The sequence below is a fragment of the Hyperoodon ampullatus genome (assembly GCF_949752795.1).
Source record: "Hyperoodon ampullatus genome assembly, chromosome: 1".
NCBI lineage: Eukaryota > Metazoa > Chordata > Mammalia > Artiodactyla > Ziphiidae > Hyperoodon > Hyperoodon ampullatus.
The window spans coordinates 197,697,883-197,722,376 of NC_136914.1; the positions used below are offsets into that span (position 1 = coordinate 197,697,883).

Consider the following 24,494-nt stretch of genomic DNA (forward strand, 5'->3'; position numbering starts at 1 on the left):
AAGACAGGAAACATCAGCTTCCATCAGAACCAATAAGCAATGAAAGCCATTTCCCCTTCCAGAGTCTTCATTACAAACAGCAAGAAATCAGATCCATTACCCGGAGGGAGATAACTGCAAGATGAGGTTTCCTCTCCAAGTTTTCAGACATTTGCAAAGATGAGAATGTTCAACTTTGCTTCCAGGACTCTTTAGGGAAGAAATAAACAACCAAAAACTCCCCAAACATCAACCACACGGGGCTGTCCTCCACATCTTGTGTGGTTAGGGGGTGAGGTGTCCCAGAACTCAGAAATGGGGGTGTCAGGTTCTGCACCACCACATCGAAGAGGATACAAGAGGATGGGAGAGTGTCTGTGTGTGCCTGCTCATGTGTCTGTGTGTGTGTCCAGCTAAGTACTTCCTTCACTACACAGCTAATCCGATTAGCAGCTTTAGGAAACTCGGCAATGTTAATTCAAGGGCCCCATTCATAGAACAGCTTGGCCCATGCCTGCCCAGAACTCCCATTCTTCTCAATGCAAATAAAATGCACACAGAAGGACTTTCTCTCCCTGAAGAATGCGCTCTTGCCCCCAGGCACATCCAAAAGGCTGCTGCCACTTCCTCTGGAGGCTCTCACGCAGGGGAACAGGGCTGTCTGAAAATCGGGGGGAAAATAGCGCTCTCTCCATCTGAAGCACAAAATAAGGTTAATTTTAACAGCGCTGTCAACCCAGGTGGACTCCCAAGCTGGCAGCTGTGCTGACTAAAGAGGTATCATGAATCCCACCAGATGTAGGGCCCTGGGTGAGTCTTAGGCTGTCCGTGGACCTTCAGTTCTTTTTCTGTAGAATGGGGACTTGGAGCAGAGGGCAGAGCTGGAACAGAAGGCTGGAAGGAAGGACACTCGGAGCCTGTAGACACGACATCATTGCGTTTGGAAGGAGGCTGAGGGGTGGGAAAGGAGCCGGATATGTAAGTTGTGGATAAAGCGTGGAGGACCTTGGGGGCCAGATAAGGAATGTTTCTGATAAGTGATAGGCAGCCATGGAAGGGTTTTAGAAAACATAGTGGTATCAGTTACTAGGGCTGCCGTAACAAGTTACCACAGAGGTGGAGGCTTAAAAACAGAAATCTATTCTCTCACAGTTCTGAAGGCTACAAGTCTGAAATCAAGGTGTTGGCAGGGCCGTGCTCCCTCTGCAGGCTCTGCAAGAACCCTTCCTTGCCTCTTCCTAGTCTGTGGCAGCTTCCGGCAATCCTTGGTGCCCCCTGGCTTAGAGCTGCCTCATTCCAGTCTCTGCCCCTCTCTTTCACGTGGCCTTCCTCTTGTGTGTCTCTCTGAGTCCTCTCCTCTTCTTATAAGGACTCCGGTCATTGGATTTAGGGCACCCCTAAATCCAGGTTGATCTCAAGATCCTTAACTAATTAGATCTGCAAAGACTCTATTTCCAAATAAGGTCACATTCTGGGGTTCAAGTAGACATAAATTTTGGGGGGACACTATTCAACCCAGTACGGTGGTTGCAAGGTCAGGTCCAGGAAGATCACCTGGAAGCAGGATGGGGAAGCAGAGACTGGAGGCAGGGAGACTGATCGGAAGTTAAAACCACGAGCCCAGGGTCCTAAGTGAACAGCGAGGATGCTCCCTACTGGGGGCCTGAGAGCTCTCAGAGGCTTTTTTTTTTGTGGCCAGCACAACACCCTGAGTGGGCTCTCATACCAACCCGGGCACAAGGTCTTTGCTCGCTTCCTGGTCCAGAAAGACTCCAGCTACTTTCCCGGGGCTGGCAAAGGAATGACTGCATGCACCTCTGTTGTTTTCCATTCCTTCCACCTGGCAACAGGGCAGACGGGTTGGTACAACGGAGGACACAGCCTAGGAGATGGGAAACCTGGGTTCTCGTTCTGGTTCTTCCACTGACCGAATGTGGGACATTGGACACATCTAGGAAACGAGGGAAACTAGATCACTTCTAGGGCAATGATGTCGTTTCATTCTGCAACCAGGAAAGCAGCTTCAAGTTCACAGGATAAACCAGGGAAAGGAGGCATCTGGGCTGCATTGCATCCCATCCACCTCCAGGGATTTAGCCCTTTTCCCACGCCACCGCCCAAAAAACCAGGGGCAATTACCAAAGCTTGGAAATGAAATAACTGATATCTAAGAACACATCCTTTCACACATGTGGAAGTACAAAGAGCAGATAAATTTTTTTTTAATCAAAGCAAATGTTTAAAGAACAACAGCACAGTGTTGTTCACAGCATCAACATTTCTAATAGAAAAAAACACTACAGAAAAGAAGGGAAACAACCGTCATGTCCATCTGTACGGATTCATTCGATTAATGGTGGCAGAGTTGCACATTAAATGTGATAGACCTCAAAGTACCATGTGAAAAGATGTCCATGGTGTGGTGTTAAAGACGCAGGTTACACAACAGGGTGTTAAGAAAAGTTCCTTTTATGTTTAAAAAAGATCTGCACATGGCCTGAGCACAGTAAGGCTGGAAGGAATCCAGCAAACAGATCATGATGGGGACCCCCAGGGATGGGATAAAAGGGGATTTTCACTTTCTACTTTCCACAATTTTGAGCTATTGGACATTTTTTCTTTTTTTTTTTTTTAACAACTAGCAGTGTTAGTTTAATCAGCAAAAATAATTTAAAATATTCCCATTCTGAAAATAAAATAACTATTTTAGATAGATGCAAAGTACTATTGGCCCTCAGAGAAAATTGATCAGGGTAAAAATCACCTTGCCATAAAAACATAGTGGAAAAAAAAATACATATCTCAAGCTTGGGAAGGAGGAAACACCAGAAAGGTACATGTTTCAAAGGCCTCTTGCCCTAGTCCCCAAAGTTCCCTCCAGCACGTAGCAAATTTCCCCCATTCTCCACTTTAACCTTAAACCCTCCCAGGTCAGTGTTCTTTCTGCAAATACTACTACTAATAATAATTAGGAAGAGAAGGCAGAGTTGATATTTATTGCACATTTCTTATATGCCAGGCATTGCACTCAGCAATTTACACGTATTCTTTCCTTTTCTCCTCACAACATCACTCTGAGGTAAGGATTATTACTATTCCCATTTGACAGATGAAGAAACTGAGGCCCAGCTCGAGGATTCAAGCCCAGACAGTCTGAGACCAAAGGTGTGACGGTGGCCAGCGCTTTCACTGCCCTCCTTGGAGCAAAGCTCTGTGGGAGCTCTTCACCCCAAGGCCCCTGGGAGATGCTCCAGGGTCTGCCAGTCTCTGTCTATCTCTTCCCTCTCCCCTCTCCAACAATGCTGGCCAGTGCCTTCTAGATACAAAGTGCCGGACCACCTCTGTGGGATCCAAAGTCAAATATATGTGGACTCTGCCCTCTCTCAGCTCACAGGGGAGAAAGAAAAAGAAGACAGGTACTCAGGTTCTTAGACCATGAGGCTGACCATGGCGGCCTTGGGAGAGCGCCATGAAGGAGGTGAAGGCAGGGCTGCTAGGCTTCCCTTCACTGAAGCATCCTCAAGGCAACTTCCAGGCAGGCCACTCTCCAGCAGCTGGGCACACAACTGCCATGGTGGCTGGCCAAGGCCCAGACTCTCTCTGGGGTCTCTCACTCACATTTGCCAAGCTTGGGTCCCCATGCTGTGCCATGGCAGGTCTCCCAAGGACAGCAGAAGAATTGCTGACAGGACCAACCCTGAGTATTCGTGATGGTGTCTGGGCATCAACTGACTGCTGTGCAGGTCTGGAGGTGTGAGTGGGGTCCCCAAGCCAGAGAGACCAAGACCCAAAGGCCTCCTTGGATCCTGCATGGTCACCCCCGACCCCTGCCCTGCTTTCCAAATCAATATGTACCCACACAGAATGTAAACTGGTACTACCACTTGGGAAAACTGACTGATTCTACTAATAACTTACATATACCCTGTGACCCAGCAATTCCATTCCTGGAAATGAGTGCCTGTGTGCACCGAAGGATACGTACAAGAAAGACAATAGCAGCTTTAGTTATCATAACACCAAACTGTCAACTGTCCAAATAGCTGTCAACAGAAGAATGAATAAACTAGGGTACATTCATTCAGAAGAACACGGCAAAAGAAGAAAGGACAAACCAGCACTTCACCCAACAACATGGGGGAATTTCACAGTCACAAAGCTGAGGGAAAGGAGACAGACACAGACAACACACACTGCATGGTTCTATTCATGCAGGTAAAATGCATTTGTGGGGACTTCCCTGGTGGCGCAGTGGTTAAGAATCCGCCTGCCAATGCAGGGGACATGGGTTCGATCCCTGGTCTGGGAAGATCCAACATGCCGCGGAGCAACTAAGCCCGCGAGCCACAGCTACGGAGCCCGCGTGCTGCAATTACTGAAGCCCGTTTGCCTAGACTCCATGCTCTACAACAAGAGAAGCCCTCGCTCTCGCAACTAGACAAAGCCTGTGCACAGCAACGAAGACCCAACATGACCAAAAAATAAATACAAATTTTAAAAAAATGCATCTGTGTGGAGAGACGTCAGACTAGTGGCTGCTGGGGGGTGGGTGCTGGCTGGAAGGAGGCATGAGGGAGTCTCCAGGGTTCTGGAAATGTTCCATCCCTTGGTCTGGATGGTTACGTGGACATGAACACATGTAAAAGTACATCACACTCTGTGTTTGAGCTATGTGAGGTTCACTAGTTTTAAGTACTAAAGTAATAGTGCAAAAAGGAAAGTTAAAAAATTAAATCACAAGAAGTTACAATCAGGTCAACTTCTCTAGACCTCCAGGTAAGAATCTGGCGCGGGGGTGGTGGGGGGAGCGTATGATGACTTGGAGTGACAGAATTATGAAGAGATGCTGCCTTTTGTTAGAGCTCAATTAAGGTTGTGTATATAAAGGTGTGAAAAATAATCTGGATTCCAAACCCCCATTTAAAATTCAAATGGACTTTTCAAAACATCCACGAGGTTCCCCAAATCCGAAGAAGTGATAATCATAGAGCCAGACACCAAAAAGAAGCTCTAACATGCCTTATCGTTCCTCCCTCCTCCCGACCACTGGTGATGAGGACCCCTGGCCTTCTGACAGCCTTTGCCCTCTTGCCTTGCCTCATTCCTACATCCTGTGTGAAGCCTGGCCTAGCTCCTGTAGCTGCTCATGTCCCCATGAGCGGTGGGAGGTGCCCCCCACTCTGGGCACAGCCCTACCACCCCACCCCCTCCCAGAAAGAGGGAACCAACCACTGGACAAGAAGGAAGCATGTAACCTCCTTAGTGGAGGCTGCCATCCCAGTTCCCGCCCCAAGAAGGACGACTCCCTCAGTCTGGAATGTCCTTCTCTACCCTCTGACTCCTTCTTCTCCAGCCTGGGAAACCCCTCCACCTCCCCAGGACCCCTCCTCTGGGAGGCCTTTCTGGCTCTCCCCACAGCAATGGTCCCAGGTCTTCTTAGTGCCCTCCACTCCCACTGTGCTTCCTGGGACACCCCAGCTCCACCTCTCACTCTTTACCCTTTTTGGTTTCTGCATCTATTCCCTCCACTAGCTGGTAAGTCCTTAAAAAGAGAAACCTCAGTCTATACCATCTCAGGGTCTGGCACAAGACCTGGCACAAAGTGAACACTCAATAGAGGTTTCAATGAATAAGTGAGTGAGTGAGTGAGTGAATGAATTGGGACCACATCCAGAAACATGAATACAATATATTCTTCTCCTTCCCTCCCAAGTGGATACAGATCGCAGGGCCTTATGTGCCAGGAAATACTGAAATGAAGAATTGGTGAATTAGTTCTGGTGGAATCTTGGAGCCTTGCAAGACACTCAGGGATGGGGGGCTTTGGGGATGTACTTGGAATCCACCAGGTTCATCAGCAGAGGGAAAGGGGTTGCCTTGACAACCCCTCTCCCATCATCACCACCAGCAAGCAGCATGGTGAGGCTGCCCAAGCATACAGCCCGGAACCCAGCAACCTCAGGGCAGCTGGTGGGCTGTGGAGAGCAGCAGGAGAGGGGACTCCACCAAGACTCCCCCAAGCCAAAGATGAGCACATCACACTCCTATTCAGAAACCTTGGGCAGAACCCCTGCCACCCACAGGGGAAAGCTCCAGCTCATCAGCACAACAGGCATCGGGCATCGGGGGAGCTGCCTCCTACTATGGGCACATTCCCACCCACCCCGCCAACAGGCACCTTCATCGTCTACCCCAGCAACTTCTCCTGGTGCTTCTCTCTACGATAGCCCCCCCAAGAGCCACCCTCCAGTGACCCACACCTTTCCTCTGTTCCTCAACTTAAGACAGCCCCTCTCATACTCCCTGCCTCTGCACACAGTTTCTCCTCTGCTGAAATATCTTTTCTTGATTCGTCACCTAAGGAACTCCTACTCATCCTTCAAGACACAAGGCAAGAGTGCCCACTCCCATGATGCCTTTCTTGGCCCATCTTCTTCCCACTGCTCTTGATTCACTGTAGCTCTTGTCATGAGGAATTACAGTTTATCTATAAACACTTCAGTCTCATTCCTCCGGACTGAGGTGCTTAGTGATAACATCTGCCATTGCCTGAGAACATGCCATGTGCTAGGCACCAGGTTAGCCTGTTACTTTTGGAGTCGATCCTCCCAACCCCTGCTGATGTGAGTGCTGGTTTCATCCCCATTTTACAGATAGGAAAACTGAAATTTGGAGATGTTAGCAAGCTTGTCCACCCTGTCTGCCTGGCGTGAAACGTCCCCTTGAAGTCAGAGCTCACATCTTATTCCTCTTTCTCTCACCAGCACCACATTAGATCCATGATAGGTACTAAAAAAGGGGGGCGGTGTATAAACTTCAGTTATAAAAGATGAATGTTCTGGAGATCTGCTGTATCACATCATTCTTGTAGTTGATGGTACTGTATTCTACACTTAAAATTTTGTTAAGACAGTAGATCTCATGTTAAGTGTTCTTACCACAATTTTTTAAAATCCTCGAGAGAAAGGAAGGGAGGGTGGGTGGAGGGGTGGCAGGTAGCAGAGACAGTGTAGCATCAGGCACACATGAGCCTTGGTCACCGAATAATAAGCCACAGTCAGGCACACAGCCTATCAGTTCCCACAGCTCAGTGCCTGGGGCTGCTTCTGAGAATGGAGATTCCACAGAGGGGAGGCATCTGAGCCCAGTGGGCAGGGAGGTGAGGAGAAATCAGGAGACCAGTCTCATTACTATTCACCCCAAGGTGAAGGCAAGGAGGAAAAGTAATCAAAGGAGAAGAGTAATCAAAGTCTGACACCCAGTCTGTGTTTCCTGCCCCCAGGGGATTGTCACCTGGTTTGTAGGCCAAACAAGTGCACAATACCACCCCGCCCCGGCCCCAGGCAAGCATCTTCCCACTGCTAATCAGTATCAGCATCACCATCAGATATGCCCTAAATGGAGCCCATCCAGGAATGCTCTCCATTTGGGAAGTTCTGGACCCTGAGGCCAGAGTCCTGAGAACATATGTTGAGTTCAACTCTGAACTCTGAGCTCAGGGTTGAATCTTTGGATAAAGAGGCTAATGAAGATTTTCTTAGAAGGATAAGCAAACTTAGAGGCTCCAGCTTCACAGCCTGCAACAGACAAGGGGTGACCCCTCTGGTTTTCCACTGACAGGTGGGCACTGGACTGACAGGTCAAATACCTCTGACCTGTGGTCCACATCACCCCGTGCTGGAGTCCCTGACCCTTCTCTCCAGGGCAGGGGTGGAGGGCACGCAGTAGCAGTACTTACCCGTGCTGTGTCCTGTTTCCTCCACTGACTGCTTGATCCAGTCACGGGTTTGGTTGATGTGAAATAACTTTAGGTCCTCTTCATCTAAGGCAATGTCTCCCCAAAAGACAGCTGGGAAGAAAAAACAGAAATGGATCAATTTAAGCTGGAGATCAAGGAATGAATTTACTAGTGGCCCAGAGGGTATTGGAAACTGAGTAGTAAACTCTAGAAAAGATAGTCCATCCAATCAAATTTCTTCCTGAGCCTAAGGGATAGGACTGGTAGAAAAAGAACAAAAGATAATAAATCTGTGCATCAAAGCCACAGGGCTGGGGACAACCACAATAAAGATCAAAGGCCTAGGTCTGTAAGGTATTTTGAAAGGTCACCCTGTCTTACTGTCACTGTAGGCAGCTGTGGCAAAACCACCACACAAAGACAGCTGTTTCTCCCTTCTTCAGAGTTTTCAGGATATTTTTTTAAAAAGCATAATATAATAAATGATACTAATGTTCACAATATTTGCTTCCCTTCCCTGGGAAAAGATTCTATTTCCCTTCCCCATTGATGTCAGGATTGGCCACTTCACCTGTTCTGGCTAATCAAATGTGAGAAGGAGCTTTAAGAGCTAGTGTATGATTCACCATGTCCTCGTTCCCTCTCCCAGAGGACAAGCAGTGGCTTAGATAGGGGTGACTCTAAAACCCTAAGTTCTGGAGTAAATATGATATGGAGCAGAGGGATGGCTGATTAGGACGGATATGTAACATGAATGAGGAAAATAAAAACCATTATTTTTATAAGTACCTGAGATTTGGGGCTATTTGTTACTGCAGCACAACCTCTTTATCCTGACTAACACAGAAATTGCTATCAGAAGTGGTATGTTTCTTGGTAACAAAAACCCATTGTCTTTGGGCCAGGTAGTGGGTATCAAGGAAACTATTACTGAAGGCTGGAAGAAGGCAATCAATATTACACAGTGATCAAGTATTTGGTAAAACTACTGCCTGCATTAACTTGGAAGGCAGATGATGAACTAAATGAGCTTATGGCTTTAAGTGAAAAGATGGGGAGCCAGAATGTCAATAGCACATCTTGGTTACCATTAGCTGTGTTTGACAAGATACTACAAGAAAGATAAGGGCTTTAAAAAGAACTGGGCATGGAGGCATCATGCTCCCTGATTTCAAACTATATTACAAAGTGGTAATAATTAAAACAGTATGGTATTGGCATAAAAACAGATACATTGATCAATGGAACCAAATAGAGAGCCCAGAAATAAACCCATGCTTATATGGTCAATTAATTTACTACAGAGAAGCCAAAAATATACAATGGGGAAAGGACAGTCTCTTCAATAAATGATGTTGAGCAAATTGGAGCCACATACAAAAGAAAGAAACTGGACCACTATCTTATATCATACACAAAAATTAACACAAAATGGATTAAAGACTTGGACATAAGACCTGAAATCATAAAACTGCTAGAAGAAAACATAGGCAGTAAGCTCCTTGACATAAGTCTTGACAATGATTTTTTTGAACATGACATAGAAAAGCAAAAGCAGCAAAATCAAAAATAAATAGGTGAGGACTTCCCTGGTGGTGCAGTGGTTGAGAGTCCACCTGCCAATGCAGGGGACATGGGTTCGAGCCCTGGTCCGGGAAGATCCATGCCACGGAGCAACTAAGCCTGTGCGCCACAACTACTGAGCCTGCCTTCTAGAGACCGCGAGCCACAACTATTGAGCCCACGTGCCACAACTACTGAAGCCCGTGCGCCTAGAGCCCATGCTCTGCAACAAGAGAAGCCACCATGATGAGAAGCCCGCACACCACAATGAAGAGTAGCCCCTGCTTGCCGTAACTAGAGAAAGCCCGCGCGCAGCAACAAAGGCCCAATGCAACCAAAAATAGATAAATTAGATAAAAATAAAATAAAATTTTAAATAAATAAATGAGACTATATCAAACTAAAAGTCTTCTGCATTGAGAGGAAACCATCAACAAAAATGAAAAGGCAACCTACTGAATGGCAGAAATTATTTGCAAACCATATTCTGATAAGGGGTTAATATCCAAAATATATACAGAACTCATACAACTCAATAGCAAAAAACAAACAATCCAATTAAAAAATGAGCAGAAGACCTGAAGACACGTTTTTCCAAAGATATACAGATGACCAATAGGTACATGAAAAGAGGCTCTACATCATTAATCATCAGGGAAATGCAAAACCACAGTGAAATATCGTCTCATACCTGTTAGAATGGCTGTTATCAAAACGACTAGAAAAGCAAGTGTTAGCAAAGTTGTGAGGAAAAAGAAATCCTTATGCACTGTTGGTGGGAATGTAAATTGGTGTGGCCACTATGGAAAACAGAATGGCGGTTTCTCAAAAAATGAAAAATAGAACTATCATGTGATCCAGCAGTTCCAGTTCTGAGTACTTATCTAAAGAAAATGAGAACACTAATTTGAAGCAAAATCTGTACCCCCATGTTCACTGCAGCATTATTTACAGTAGCCAAGATATGGAAACAATGTAAAGTGTCCATATTATTCAGCCATAAAAAACCCAAAACCTTGCCATTTGCAACAACATGGATGAATGTTGAGGGCATTATACTAAGTGAAATATGTGTATCTATATCTATATAGATATTTCATATATATATGAAATAGGTGAAGAGAAATAGGTGGAAGAAATAGGTGAACTCTTTTTGTTTTACTGCTGTTGTTGTTTAAATAAATTGAATTTAAAAAAAAAAAGAATTGAGCAATTTATAGTGGAAATGAAAAGGAATGGAGAGAGTCCAGAAATTCAGTGACTTGAGGAGTTGGAAGAGCCAACCTATTCTCATCGCTAAACAGTAAAACAAAAACGGAGAAGGCCTTTAAGTAACAAAGACTGATTAAAACTCAGGCTTATGGTGTAGAGAATTGGGAAACCTCATACACTGCTAGTAGGGATGTAAAATGGTATACTCCCTAGGGAAAGCTACTTGGCATTTTCCTAAAAAGTTAAACTTATCACAAGACCCAGAAATTCCACTCCTAGAGATCTTCCCAAAAGAAATGAAAACATAGGTCCACACAAAGACATATACTCAAATGTTAATAGCAGGCTTATTAATGATTGCCCCAAACTTGAACACAACCTAAACGTCTATCAACTGTTGAATGGATAAACAAAATGTGATCTCTCTATATGATGGAAAACCACCTAGCAATTAAAAAGAGCAAACTATTGACACACGCTACAACATGTATGAATCTCAAAAACATCATGCTAAGTGAAAGAAGCAAGATGCAGAAGACTATATATTATATGATTCCATTTATATGAAACGTCTTGAAAGGCCAAATTTATAGAGCTAGAAATGCTAGTGACTTCCTATGGCTGGGGGTGGGAATGAGACTTGACTATAAGTGGCCATGAAGGAACTTTTCCAGGTGGTAGAAGTGTTCTAAAACTGGATTGTGGTGATGGTTGCACAACTTCAAATTTGCTTAAATCTTTGAAATGTTCACTTATTTTCACCTTGTTGAAATGTGTAACAAAGCTGGCTCTGCCAAAGATGGTTTCCAGCTGCCGGTCCTGAGCCCCTCCCACCTTCCTGAAGACTTAGCACAAGTTCACAATACAGTGCCATCTCTTCCTCAAAGAAAAAATGTCTGTGTCAATGATGGTATTCACAGTGGTAGATAATCAGGAACACTTCTCACATTCTGAGAGCAGAAAGAGAAGCAAGAGGGCAGATGGAGAAGGGAGTAGATTAACAGGACCTGGGAAGACTCCAACAAGCCAAGGAAGTGCTCAAACTTTTGTGCTCATGTATTCCCAAATAATTTTTAAAAACCACATATCCTTATGTATATTGTGAGCCTGACATTTATGATTTTTCACCATGAGTTTAAATGTATTTTTTATCTTGTTCATAAGAAGTAAAAAAATATAGTAAACATTTTATAAGATGAGGATTGACTGTAACTGTAATAAATGTTTCATGATGTGATTTGGTAAAATAGATTTAACCACCTTATTGAATAACACATGCTGCATCAGAAGGAAAACAAGGAATTATTCATCTTGGTTTTTATCCACATATCTTGAAATATTAGAAGTCCAGAAAACATTTCAGTTATACTTAAAAGAATCACAGTCATTAACTTACTCTATTTCAGTTGTTCTGAATTCAAAATATTCCACTAAGCACCAAGCATCCCCCTTAACAGAAGTTCATACAGATAGGAAAAGACAGGAGAAAGCCAGGTCTAGATGCCTTGACTCATCATCAAAGAAGGCTGCTCTGTGACCAATCGTTCTCGTTTTCCCTTTAGCGCTCAGAGGTTTTTGTACCCCAGCCGATGCACGCAGTGGGATTCAGGATGAGTGACAAGTGAGGCTCTCTTCTGTAAAGTGGGGTAAGGATCACCATGACCAGGGCATCCTGCAGTAGTTTTAATAGAATCTATAGAATAGAATCTTATAATAGAATCATATAGAATCTTATATGGAAGCACCCCTTGCTAAGTCTCTGGTGTCCCTGCACACATCAGTTTGCAAACCAGAGCATGACAGAGGTCAGGGGAAGGGAGCATAGGGCTGCTCTTCAGCAACTGCTTCCTAAGTCAGAGGGCTGCAGAGAATTCTACTCTTCTTGCACTGTCCCCAGGGCTCGCTCAGCCCACCTTGGTCTCCATCTGCTTTCGAGCACTTCAATGCTCAGCACTCAGGCGTCCTCTTGACCTCAAAAGGCAGTAGCCCCAGGCTGATTCCCTTGCAAGGAATTCTTCCTGAAGGCACTTCCTGCCTGCAACTTTTGTATTGTTCACCTGTGGAGGCAGGTTGATTAAAAGCATGTGCTTTAGAGCCAGAGGGATCCTGGGTTCAAATCCCATTATTGCCATTTAATAGCTGCGTGACCTTCAGCAAATCACTTGACTTCTCTGAGCCTTCTCCCCAACATCAGGCTTCAAACCAGAGTGACTGGCACCCCAGAACAGAGGTCCAGAATCAGGATGCCATCTCCAGTCCTACCCTGATCCCATTCCATAGACATGAGCATGTTGTGCAGACAGGCTGAGTGATTTGTTCACAATCACTTACCAAGTAATTTGGCAAAGGCGAGACTCAAGTCCAAGACAATTCTCATTATGCTCTGGTCTAACCCAGCAGAGTAGAATCTGTCCACATACAACTGGAAGCCAGGGGTGAAAACCCCAACACCAAAGGAGCTTTGGATATTCTAAATAAGCCTGAGGCAACAGTGGGGAGTCACCACCCCAGACTCCTACCACAACGTGCTCTTCCTAACATAGTTGCTTCAAGGATCTCAACCAATGCCTCGTAGGAGAACTCAAGAATGATCAGGAGTCAGCTTGGAGGCAGGTGGTGTCACTCTGGGATTAACCGGAGGTCACAACTCCGGGTCAACGCAATATCCACTATGGCTCTATGGCTCCTCTTCCAGGAAAAAGGCACAATAAAGAGCAGACTGAGGAAGGAAGGCAGGAAGGAAGCATTTATTGAGCCAAGCACACAGGAAGGGCTCTGTTTGCAACCAGAGCCTCCGGCCAGGTTCACATCCTGAGAGATGGACTCCATCTGCACTGCAGGGACTTTGAGGGCTACATCCATGGAGTTACGGAGAGAGTGCATTTCTGAAACAGCCTCCCCTCTCAGCTAGAGAAAGCCTTTGTCTCCTGTTTTTTTCCAAGATAGTTCTTGCCGGTCTCTCCTGAATGTCCTGGAGGGTTGTTCCAGAAGGGTCACAGGATATTCTACCCCTCCTGAGCCGTCCTGAGTCATGAGGCCACACTCTCGAAAACAGCCATTCTACTCCAACTTCTCCTATGTGATCTCATCACATCCGAAGTTAATTAACTTCTATCTGTGCAGTTTCATGAAGGCAAGGACAGTGTCTGCCTGCCCCATAGGTCCATTCTCAGCACAGTCGGGGTGCAGGAAATATCTGTTGAATGAATGCCTTGAGGAAGCTTCAGAGAACTGTCTTCTGCCCTGAGTCTCTCCATCCTAAGATGGAATCTGAGACCCAGCAGAGCTTCTAGACCCTTCTTTAAAGGTTATTTACACCCGAAATAGAAAGAAGTGCACATTCTCCTGTAGGGACGGTCACTGTGTCTCAGTCCAACAGGCCGAGGCCATGTCAGGAAATGAGGACAGGCCATAAGCTCTTAACCCCATGGGAGATGGTCACCAGACCACTCTCAAGACTAGAAAAAAGTATTATGCACAAAAATCAGGTTGAATAACTGCCCTGGCTGGGAAGCCACCATAAAACCAGGACCCAGGGTACCACTAGAAGGTCTGTTAATGTAGGCAAAGATTTTTGCCAACTTTTTTGGCTACAGTATCCCTGTAATGCCCAGAACAATGTCTGGCATTGAGAATATGCTCAGGAAATATTTATTGACAAATTAATGAAAGGAAATGAAAATTAATAGAAATTAATTCTATTTATGTGAGTTCAATCCCCAAAGTAAGGTCAGATTACCTCCCAGCCACCTGCCTGGGAAGTAACCATGTCTCCTTCCTTTTGAGATGACGGGAATGTCTGAAAACATTAAACTGGTGAATTTTCAATACAGAGTGAGTCTTGTTTCCTGCATCCATCCTGCCACTGTGGCCCCAGTGAGGGAAGAAGGGTGAAAGCTACTTCAGGGAAGGAGCTGGATATGACGCAGGGGAGTCTCCATCAGACAGAAGCGGGAGTAGGAGGAAGCCCTCCACGTCAGAGGACAGGAGCGGGACATGTGGTGGGAGGGAGCCTGGGCACATAAGGCTCTTCTTAGACAACTCCCCAAGGCATAGCCCAGTGAGGCTCAAGTCTGAGAGAAGCTGCCCATCCACCACACACAGGGGCAATGGGACAGCATGAGTAGAGGGGAGTGTCCAGAGACGTGGGCCCAGGGTGCTCCCAAATCTGGCCCCCAGCACCTGGTGTCTGGGGTTCTGGGTGCTCTCACATGCCTAGGGAGGATGCAGAGGTGCCGAGAGGGCCAGTGGACCAGCAGAGCCCTGAGGTCAGAGTGAAAAGCCACAGAGGAGGATTTATAGCCAGAGCCAAAGGGTCAAGAGTACAGGCTTCACCAGCAGAGACCAGCATGTCAGGCTGAAATGCTAGAGCTGAGCAGATACTCCTCAGTATTTTATTTTATTTTAATTAATTTAAATTTAAACTGCCACATGTGGCTAAGTGCTATAAGTATACAATGTAAATAATATAAAATAAAATTTTATATAAAGTACAGCAATATAATATAAATAAAATAAAATAATAAATTCTGTTTAAAATAGCAGCAAAAATCATCAAATATCTGGGAAAAACCTTGACAGAAAAAGTAGTACTATGTTGACATTGTAAAATTCTACTAAAAGCTATAAAAAGTGACAGGAAAGGAAAGACATACTCCGTCTTTCTCTGAAATGTTCTTTCCAAATTAATGTATAGGTTTAATACATTTTAATCAAAACCTCAATAATTTTTTTATTATTGACAGAATGATATTAAACTTCATCTGCATAATTAGGTGATAACAGTCAAGAAAAAGAGTACCAAAGGAAGGCTGGTCTCGGCTGACATCAAAATATGTTATAAAGCTTCAACAACCCTGCAACATGGGATAGTCTGGAAGCAATCCCTAGTCTATATAAGAAAATTCATTTATGACAAAAGAGGTCTCACAAATTTGTGGAAAGAGGGGGACTAATCAATGAATTACGTTGAGACAAAGGGTTAATTCTTTGAGGAAAAATCAAGTTGGCTTTGAACCTCACACTATACACCAAAATAAATCACAAATAAATAAAAAATTTTAAATTAAATCGTTATGGCTACCAGGGGGTAAGGAAGGGAGGGATAAACTGGGAGATTGGGATTGACATATACACACTACTATATATAAATAGATAACTAATAAGGACCTACTGTATAGCACAGGAAACTCTACTCAGTACTCTGTAATGGCCTATATAGGAAAAGAATCTAAAAAAGAGTGGATATATGTATATGTATAATTGATTCACTTTGCTGTATAGTAGAAACTAACACAACACTGTAAATCAGCTATACTCCAATAAAAATTAATTAATAAAAAAACCCCATAGTCTAACTAAAAAAATAAATAAATAAAAATTAAAATTAAATTGACATATTGGTTGAACAGTACTTAGGATCTAATGAGCCAAGTCTATACATTCAAAACACAGAGCTACTGAATTGTTACCAAAAGGCAAAACATGTCAGCCTCCTAAGAGAAGACTCTCAAAGGAAGGACTCCTATCACCCGGGTAACTTTCTTCTTCTACCACCACCGACCCTTGGCTACTCAAAGTGTAATATCTAGACGGGCAGCATTGACCTCATCTTGAAGCTTGATAGAAACACCCACTCCCAGGGCCCACCCCAGAGCTGCTGAATCGGAAGCTGCATGTTAACAAGATCCCCAGGCAGGACGTGTGCACAGAGAAGTCTGAGAAGCACTGACTCAAGGCACCAGGGCTTTGCCTCCAGCAACCACGCCCCCGTGGTCCCAGGCTCCCCTGCACCCCTCTATGCCTGTCATGGCTGCCACAAAGAGGTCAAGCAGGGTAATTCTTCACAGAAATGTAGACCTTGAATGGATAAGCCATAGGAAAGATGTAAAAGGCACACCAATGGAAATGCCATCTGCTCCAGTCTTGGCTGACCCCACTGGACCTCCAACCTGCAATTCAAGGAGTTGTCACCTGATGGTAGTATTTTGTTATGAAGCTCTGGATAGTGACTATTTCAGGAATAGATTATGAGATACAATAGGAAAACTGCTTTTCGGAAATCAAAAACAGAAACCTTTAAAGTACTCAAAATTTTAAAGCTATTATATAATAAATTAAAAAATATAAAAGGAGACATTTTAAAGAAATACTTTCGAATGATATATAATCAAAGATGTGCTGATATTTAACAATTGCCAGGGTGAGGAGAGAGCCTTAATTTGTAGCGTTTTCTCATTTCCCTGGTGTAAATACTCCCACCGAGGCTGACTTCAAGATCACAAAACATGGAGATGGAGAATATGTGTACACTCGGCTCTCACAAGCAGGTAACAGCCAGCTCTAGCACACTACTGTAATAACAATAAATATCTGTAAAGTCTCTCAGTTTCTAAAGTTATGTCATGTTCCCCATCTGATTCCATAAGCCTGATTCTCGAGGCTGCAAAAGATGACATAATCCTTGCAGGGAAAGGCCCATCACTGCAACTCCCATCTCGGGGTCTTCACAGCACAGCATCTTGCCCAAAACAAACAGCCGAAGCAAACAGCACCCTGTCCCAGGGATCAGAATAAATGCCTTCTATACATTAACCTCAAAGGAAGGCCCAGAGAGGAGGTAGGAATTGGCCAAGGTCGTGTAGGCAAGATGAGGTTTCATGGGTGTTCTAAGTCAAAAAAGGCCTCCCTGATTCCCAAATCACAGCCCTCCTCCACCAAGCCAACTTTTCCCAAAGTTTCACATTCTAAGAAGTTAATAAGAAATGCTATTGTAGGGCTCCCCTGGTGGCGCAGTGGTTGAGAGTCTGCCTGCCAATGCAAGGAACACGGGTTCGTGCCCCGGTCCTGGAGGATCCCACATGCCACGGAGCAGCTGGGCCCGTGAGCCATGGCCACTGGGCCTGCGTGTCCGGAGCCTGTGCTCCGCAACGGGGGAGGCCGCAACAGTGAGAGGCCCGCGAACCGCAAAAAAAAAAAAGAAATGCTATTGTAACTGAGCAGGACCCTATGAGGTCTTCCCAGAACAGACCTCCACCCATGTCCTCCACCCACCTTTTCTCTGTAGAAAAACTTTAGTCAAAGAATAAATTTAATCAGAGAAGTGAAAAAATGCAGAAAGAAAGGAAAACAGTCAAGTAAGACAAAATAATAATACTTTAGCCGTTAAATGAAGTCAAGGACCTTTAGTTCTTCCTCAAGGACTACAGATACTATTCTGAGCTGTTTTGTGTCCTTTGAGCTGTTTTGCAGATACTGAAACCCCCCACCAGGTGGAAGAAGTTAACTGTATGCTGTCCACAAGCACACAGACCCCAGACCCATTGGAAACAGGAGGTTGATGATGCTGACTGCCAATTACCTCACCATCAACCCATCAGAAGAATGCCCACGAGCTGACCACGCCCTGCTCCTTGAACATTATAAGATTCCTCACTACCCCCTCCAGGGTGGGACACACAATCTTGAGCGCATTAGCCCCCTGTGGCCCCCTTTGCCTGGCGAAGCAATAAAGCTTTTTTTAAAATTTATTTTTATTGAAGTATAGTTGAATTACAATGTTGTGTTAATTACTGCTGTACAGCAAAGTGACTCAGTATGCTATATATACATTCTTTTTCATATTCTTTTGCATTATGGTTTATGACAGGATATTGAATATAGTTCCCTGTGCTATACAGTAGGACCTTGTTGTTTATCCATTCTATATATACCAGTTTGCATCTGCTCATCCCAAACTCCCAATCCAACCCTCTCCCACTCCCCTCCCCCTTGGCAACCACCAGTCTATTCTCTATGTCCCTGATTCTGTTTCTGTTTCATAGATAGATTCATTTTTTTGGGCCACTTGGCACAGCTTGTGGGATCTTAGTTCCCTGACCAGGGATCAAACCCGGGCCCCCAGCAGTGAACTGCTTTTCTTTACTGCAGTACTTTTCAGAGCCTTTACAATCCTAACAAACATCACAACTCTCCAAGAGAAAAAGAATGCAGCATTTGCCAATGTGGTTGCCCTGGAATTTCTTTTCACTGAATCTTCCATCCTAAGGAACACCTTTTAGAGACTGCTGCAATGCTCAGCAATCTTCCTAGGACTAGAAGGGGCCCTACTGGTCATTGGGTCCAACCCACCATGTGATGCCTGAGTGGCCTCTTCTCACACCCATCCATTGACAGGGAGCTCACGCCCTTCCAACACATCCCCCTTTATCTTGAAACAGCTCTCTCAGTTTCTTCCAAATCTGGTGTTTTAATTCTTCTCTCAGGACCAAGGCACTGAAAAGGAAGGGACTGATACTTCTTGAGCACCAGCCACATGCTAGGCTCTCCACATTCTTCTAACCCTCAAGACAGCAACTCTGTGCAATAAGCATCATTATGCTCTTTTTTCTGATGAGGAAAGTAGGCTCAGAGAGATTAGGCAACTTGCTCTAGGCCACCTCTCAATTCTAACTTCCAACTGCCATGCGTCTTTGCCTTGAAGTAACCCCTGCTGCTCAGGCAGGGATGGAAGCGTGGATAGGAAGAGGGACTAACTCAGCCTTGGGGGTGGGATCAGAGAAGGCCTTGCAGAGGGGGTGACACTTGAGTAGGAAGGTGACATGTGAGCAGAAGTCTGGCAAGTGGATAACAAGAAAAAGGGCATGCTGGCCAAAGAGACAGCATGCGCAAAGGCCCTAAGGGGAGAAACGGTGAGGCACGGTCAGGCAGGAGCAGAAGGGACCTGGTGAGGGGCCCTGGCTGAAGTGGGGACCCAGTCACGTGGACCGTCAACGATCGTGTGGCAGGAGGTGAGGCTGCAGGAACCGAGAGGCTGGGCAGGGGCAAAAGGAAGTCTCAGACACAGGGAACAAAATTCCAGGGTTATTAAAGCACCCAAGGTGGAGCTGGGCACAAGGAGTCCCTCACTCGGGTGCAGCACTTCACAGTTTGTATCCCCTCCACACACACAGTCTTCCCCACCCCATCCCACCCCAGCACCCTGCTCAGGGACTGGCAAGGACCTTCAGTTCTGGGACCTTCCGTTTTCGTAAATGAGCCAGTGAGTGAATGAGTGCTTCTCACCAAAGTCCTAGGGGAAGGCAAGGCAAAGACATCAGCCCCATTTCATGGGGGAAAGCCAGGCTCAGGGAAGTTCACCACCAGCCTGTTAACTTACAACTGTGAGAAGGGGGAGGGGCTTGAGGGCAGACCTCTTGGCTCTAAACTTGGAGCCCAGTTCACTGCCTCACAGAGGACCCCATTTCTAGAACTGGGATTCAAGGTGGGGCCTGATCTCATGGTCAGCAGTAAGAGCTCTGTTCCCAGATGAGCTGCTGGCCTATCCAAGACCAGACAGTCCAGTGGGGGTGACTGGAGGGGACAGAGGACAGGAGGGGTTGGCCAGAGGGTCCTTCACAACCCTCGCCCCAATGCCCCCTGAGATCCAGAGAGTCTCGAGGGGGGATTCCGGGGATTTTAAGTGGCCCCTGGCTTGGGGCCTACAGAGCTGGGAAGTCTGTGAGCCAGGCAGAAGCCCAGCCAGTCAGAGGGAGACCCCTTCAACTCTACTGTCACCTTCTGTTACCAGCCACACCTTCCCCAAGACTGTTTCCTGGCACCCAGAGCGCTGGAGGCCCAGGAAGGGCTGCCACGGCTGGAGGATAACTCCCCGCCTCACCCCCTGCAGCCTTCCAGTCCATCCCAGCCACAGGTCCTGCCCTACCCCAGGACTCACTCCAAAACCAACAGAGTCCTGGATTTATCCTGCATGGGTGACCTCCAGCAGGTACTAACCTGGCCTCATCTCACCTCACCTCCACCAACCAGGCCAGTCCCTGATTTTCATTTCTACACTGCAGCCTGGCCTTGCAGATTTATTTTTCAATTAGTTTCCCACTTATGGGCCTAATCACAAATGTTCCACAGTAGAGCTGCTTCCTGGGACACGAAAGGCCAGAGTTAAAGCAGTATGGAATCACAGGAATGGTCTACACTGGGAAGAGGGCACTTGGATGCTGCATGTGACACTGGGTGGACCACTTTTCCCTTTGGTGTCATTTTTTTCACCCATACATTGAGAAAGCTGAACCAGCTCAGGGGTTCTCAAGGCGGGGCCACAGACCACTTTGTTAGAAGTGTCTAAGGAGTGTTGATACACAGATCCCAGGCCCCATTCACATCTACAGAATCAGACTCTCCAGGGACAGGGCCCAGGAATATGCATGTTAAGTTCATATCCCACCCACCCCCACAGGTGACTCACAGTCGCTGAAGTTTGGAGACCAATGGAGGTGATGTCTCAAGGTCCCTCTAGCTCTAATGTTTGGTTTCTACAATGTCTATTAGAGAAGCGTAAGGCATCCACCCAGGGATTGCCATTTGTCCATCCCAATAACAAGCTGCTCAAGAAGGGCCTTGCTAATGTTCCAGAAGATAGTCACCTAGAGAGAAGCTGAGATTACCGGAGGAACTAAATCTGGAGCCTTCGAACCATTGGAATTCCTCTTAGGAAACAGGGAGGGGCCGGAGGCAGGGAGAGTTACAGGGAAATCCTACCCAGAGACACATTTAGTTCACTTCAAGTTTCCAGCAGAGGGATTTAACAGGTTTAAAGCAGTTTTCTGTGAATCTTTGTCAAGGGAGTGTATGTACAAACAAACAGGGAGGGTTTTTTTTTTAGTGAAAAGTTAATCGGCTTAAAGTGTGCAACTAAATAAGCAAAGCTTACATTAAAGTGACCCACAGAGAAAGGACCCCATGGAAAGAAAGTTCTAGGAAATACAATATGGCCTCTATGTTCTTTTGTAGTTCCACGCTATAAATATTCATGGGGCAGTGTTAATGGGGTCCACAGCTCTATGCAGCCACAATAGTTTTTTTGTTTATTCTCAGGACCATGAACTTTGAAACCATGAACCTAAATTTCAGGACTCTGCATTCAGGCGTGTTTGCAGAGCAGGAGACGAGAGGTGCAGGCCTGAGGAGGACAGGGGAGAGGAAACAGGGCAAGATGTGAATCATGCCTCCTGGATCTTTTGATTGAGATTAAAGAGGAGAATCTGTTTAGTATGGGAGACCTCCATCTCCAGGGTCTTCTGCTGCTCCAGCCTGGGGAAATGGCCTTCACAGACATGGAGGGCTTAGTTACTCAAGCATATGGCAGAGAGGGGTGGGGAGCTGGAAATAGTTTAATTGGATCAAACAGACTTTTTGCAAGTTCTACATTGAAGACTTAAAAAAAAAACCCAAACTAGTTTGAATCATGGCATTTCTAAGATGGAGAGAGTTTAAACGTCACCTAAGCCATGTCCTTGCTTTCCATGTAAGGAAACTAAGGTCCAGGAAGGTTAATTGACTTGCTCAAAGTATCACATCTAGAAGCCACATCTGCTGACTCGAAACCAGTGATGGCAAATATGAGACAAACATGTACCCCTCTTAGCCCCTCTGTCCCAGAGCAAATATCCTTCATTGATCACAGCCTTCCTGTCCACCGAACCTGGACACAGCCTCCAAATCCATCTCAACACAGTCTACAGAGGGCCAGCACAAATGGATAGAAATGGCAGATGAATTGAGACCTACTTGCCATCTATGCCCTAAACCATGCTGGCAATGTCCATAACCCATTGGCCATTTGTTCCAGCTAGGAGTTTTCTATTCAAATCCACTTAAAGTCTGAACTCAGGGGTCTGAGTGTGCACACCAGAAAAGTAGCAGGACCTGAAAGTCCATAGGACTTTCCATGTTAAAAGTCAATCCTGAAAAGATGCTCAGTATGACTAATTATTAGAGAAATGCACATCAAAATCACAATGAGGTATTACCTCACACAGGTCAGAATGGCTATCATCAAAAAGTCTACAAATAACAAATGTTTGAGAAGATATGGAGAAAAGGGAACCCTTGTATACTGTTGGTGGGAATGTAAATTGGTGCAGCCGCTATGGAAAACAGTATGGAGGTTCCTTAAAAAACCAAAAATAGAGCTACCATATGACCCAGCAATTCCATTTCTGGTGGAAATGAAAACACTAATTCAAAAAGATACATGCAGCACAACGTTTGTAGCAGCACTATTTACAATATCTAAGATATGGAAGCAACCCAAGTCCCTATCAACAGATGACTGGATTAAGATATTCATATATATATATATGTATATATATGTGTATATATATATAATATTACTCAGCCATAAAAAAGAATGAAACACTGTACTAGCAGCAATGTGGATAGACCTAGAGAATATTATGCTTAGTGAAATAAGTCAGACAGAGAAAGACAAATACTATATGATATCACTTAATATGTGAAATCTAAAAAATAGTACAAACGAATGTATGTACAAAACACAAACAGACTTACAGATATAGAAAACAAACTTGTGGTTACCAAAGGGAAGAGGAAGGGGGAGGGACAAATTAGGGGTATGGGATTAAAAGATACAAGCTACTATATATAAAATAGATAGGCAACAAGGATATACTGTATAGCACAGGGAATTATACCCATTATCTTGTAATAACCAATAATGAATATAATCTGCAAAAAAACCTGAATCACTGTGCTGAAAATAATACAATATTGTAAATCAACTATACTTCAATTAAAATTTTTTTAATTGAAGTACTGAAAAATTAAATTGAAAAATTGAAAAAAAATTCAATTAAAAAAATTTTTTTTAAGGTCAATCAGTACCTAGGAGAGCACCACACACAGTTGGGTACCCTAGAGCAACTGGTCTCTGAAAGCTGATTCCATCTCAAGAGAACACCTAGTCCTGCCTTCTACCTTGGTGGGGATCATCCTACTTTACAGAGGAGCCAAGAGGCCACCTTGCTCAAGGCAGACATCACCTCCTGTCTCGCCTCTTCATCTGCAGTACAATAAGGTTGCACCAATGCATTTCAGAGCCATGCTACAGCTTGGCTTTCCAAGCAGGACCCACTTGGCTTAAGAAATACCTGCTCAGCTAATTCCCCAGAAAAAAAGATTCTCTACCAGACTAGCATGAGCAGGTAGGCCATATTTGCAAGGCCAGGTAAGTTTTACACCTCCAAATATATTTCATCTCACATGCCCATCCCACTCAATTGGTGATGTTTTCTCTAAGTGCCGTGAGGTGACTTCTTGGACCCTCAGGAAAAGGAGCTGTGAACAATTAGCCATGTCTGACACTGGCCTGGGGAGGGAGTGGCATTGGAGGTGCCACACATGGGCCATTTACAAATGTATGTTGTAAAAATACTAAAAATAGTTCCATCCATGGGAAAGAATATCTGCAGCAAGGCCTCAGCTATGATTCAAGTTATTCTTTTTATACTTACTTTCCACCCTCTCTGCCCTGCTCTGTGCCCAGGAAGGCAGACCCTGTGGACTGCTTCCTCCACGTCTCACTGCTCTCTGGCTTCTGCTTGCATTCAACCAGGCGGAGATCCTGGCAGATCAGAGGGAAGAGGGCAGAGAGCTGCAGGCATTTCTTCCCTGCTTTCTCCCTGCTTTGGTGCTATATCCAAACTACTATATATAAAATATATTACATAGGCAACAAGGATATACTATATAGCATAGGGAATTATACCCATTGTCTTATATACTGTCTAATGTACTGTCTTACCTATACTGGAATATAACCTGCAAAAAAACCCTGAATCATTATGTTGTACACCTGAAACTAACACAATATTGAAAATCAACTATACTTCAAGTGACTCAGCCACCTCCCCTCCTGCACAGCTCCAGCTCCTGTAACACGGCTCCCTTCCCATTTCTTCAGCCACAGGGGAGACTTGTTAGTCTCTGGGTGCCTCACACCCTTCTTTGCATCCTAACCCTGTCTCTGTAAGTAGTCCCTTCATGAAGGTCTCTTCATTTGAAACATCTGGGGTAAAGTCTGGTTCCTGCTGGCACCTGGCTTGTACTGCTATTCTAAGAAAATCCTCCCATTATTTCCATAGCTAAATGGGAAGATGGCATTCTGACTGGTAAACTGGATGGCTACTTTGGTCTAAGATAACAC

At 45.1% G+C, this 24,494-nt stretch overlaps 1 protein-coding gene across 1 annotated transcript in view; it reads right to left on the reverse strand.

Annotated features, from left to right (window-relative positions):
- TLL2 (tolloid like 2) overlaps window positions 1-24,494 on the reverse strand; it is a gene marked incomplete at both ends in the record, with an annotated part of 137,630 nt that overhangs the window by 98,173 nt on the left and 14,963 nt on the right. The window contains one exon of the mRNA XM_079708879.1: window positions 7,718-7,828. Within this exon, the coding sequence (XP_079565005.1) occupies window positions 7,718-7,828 (111 nt within the window). The remainder of the gene's footprint in view (window positions 1-7,717; window positions 7,829-24,494) is intronic.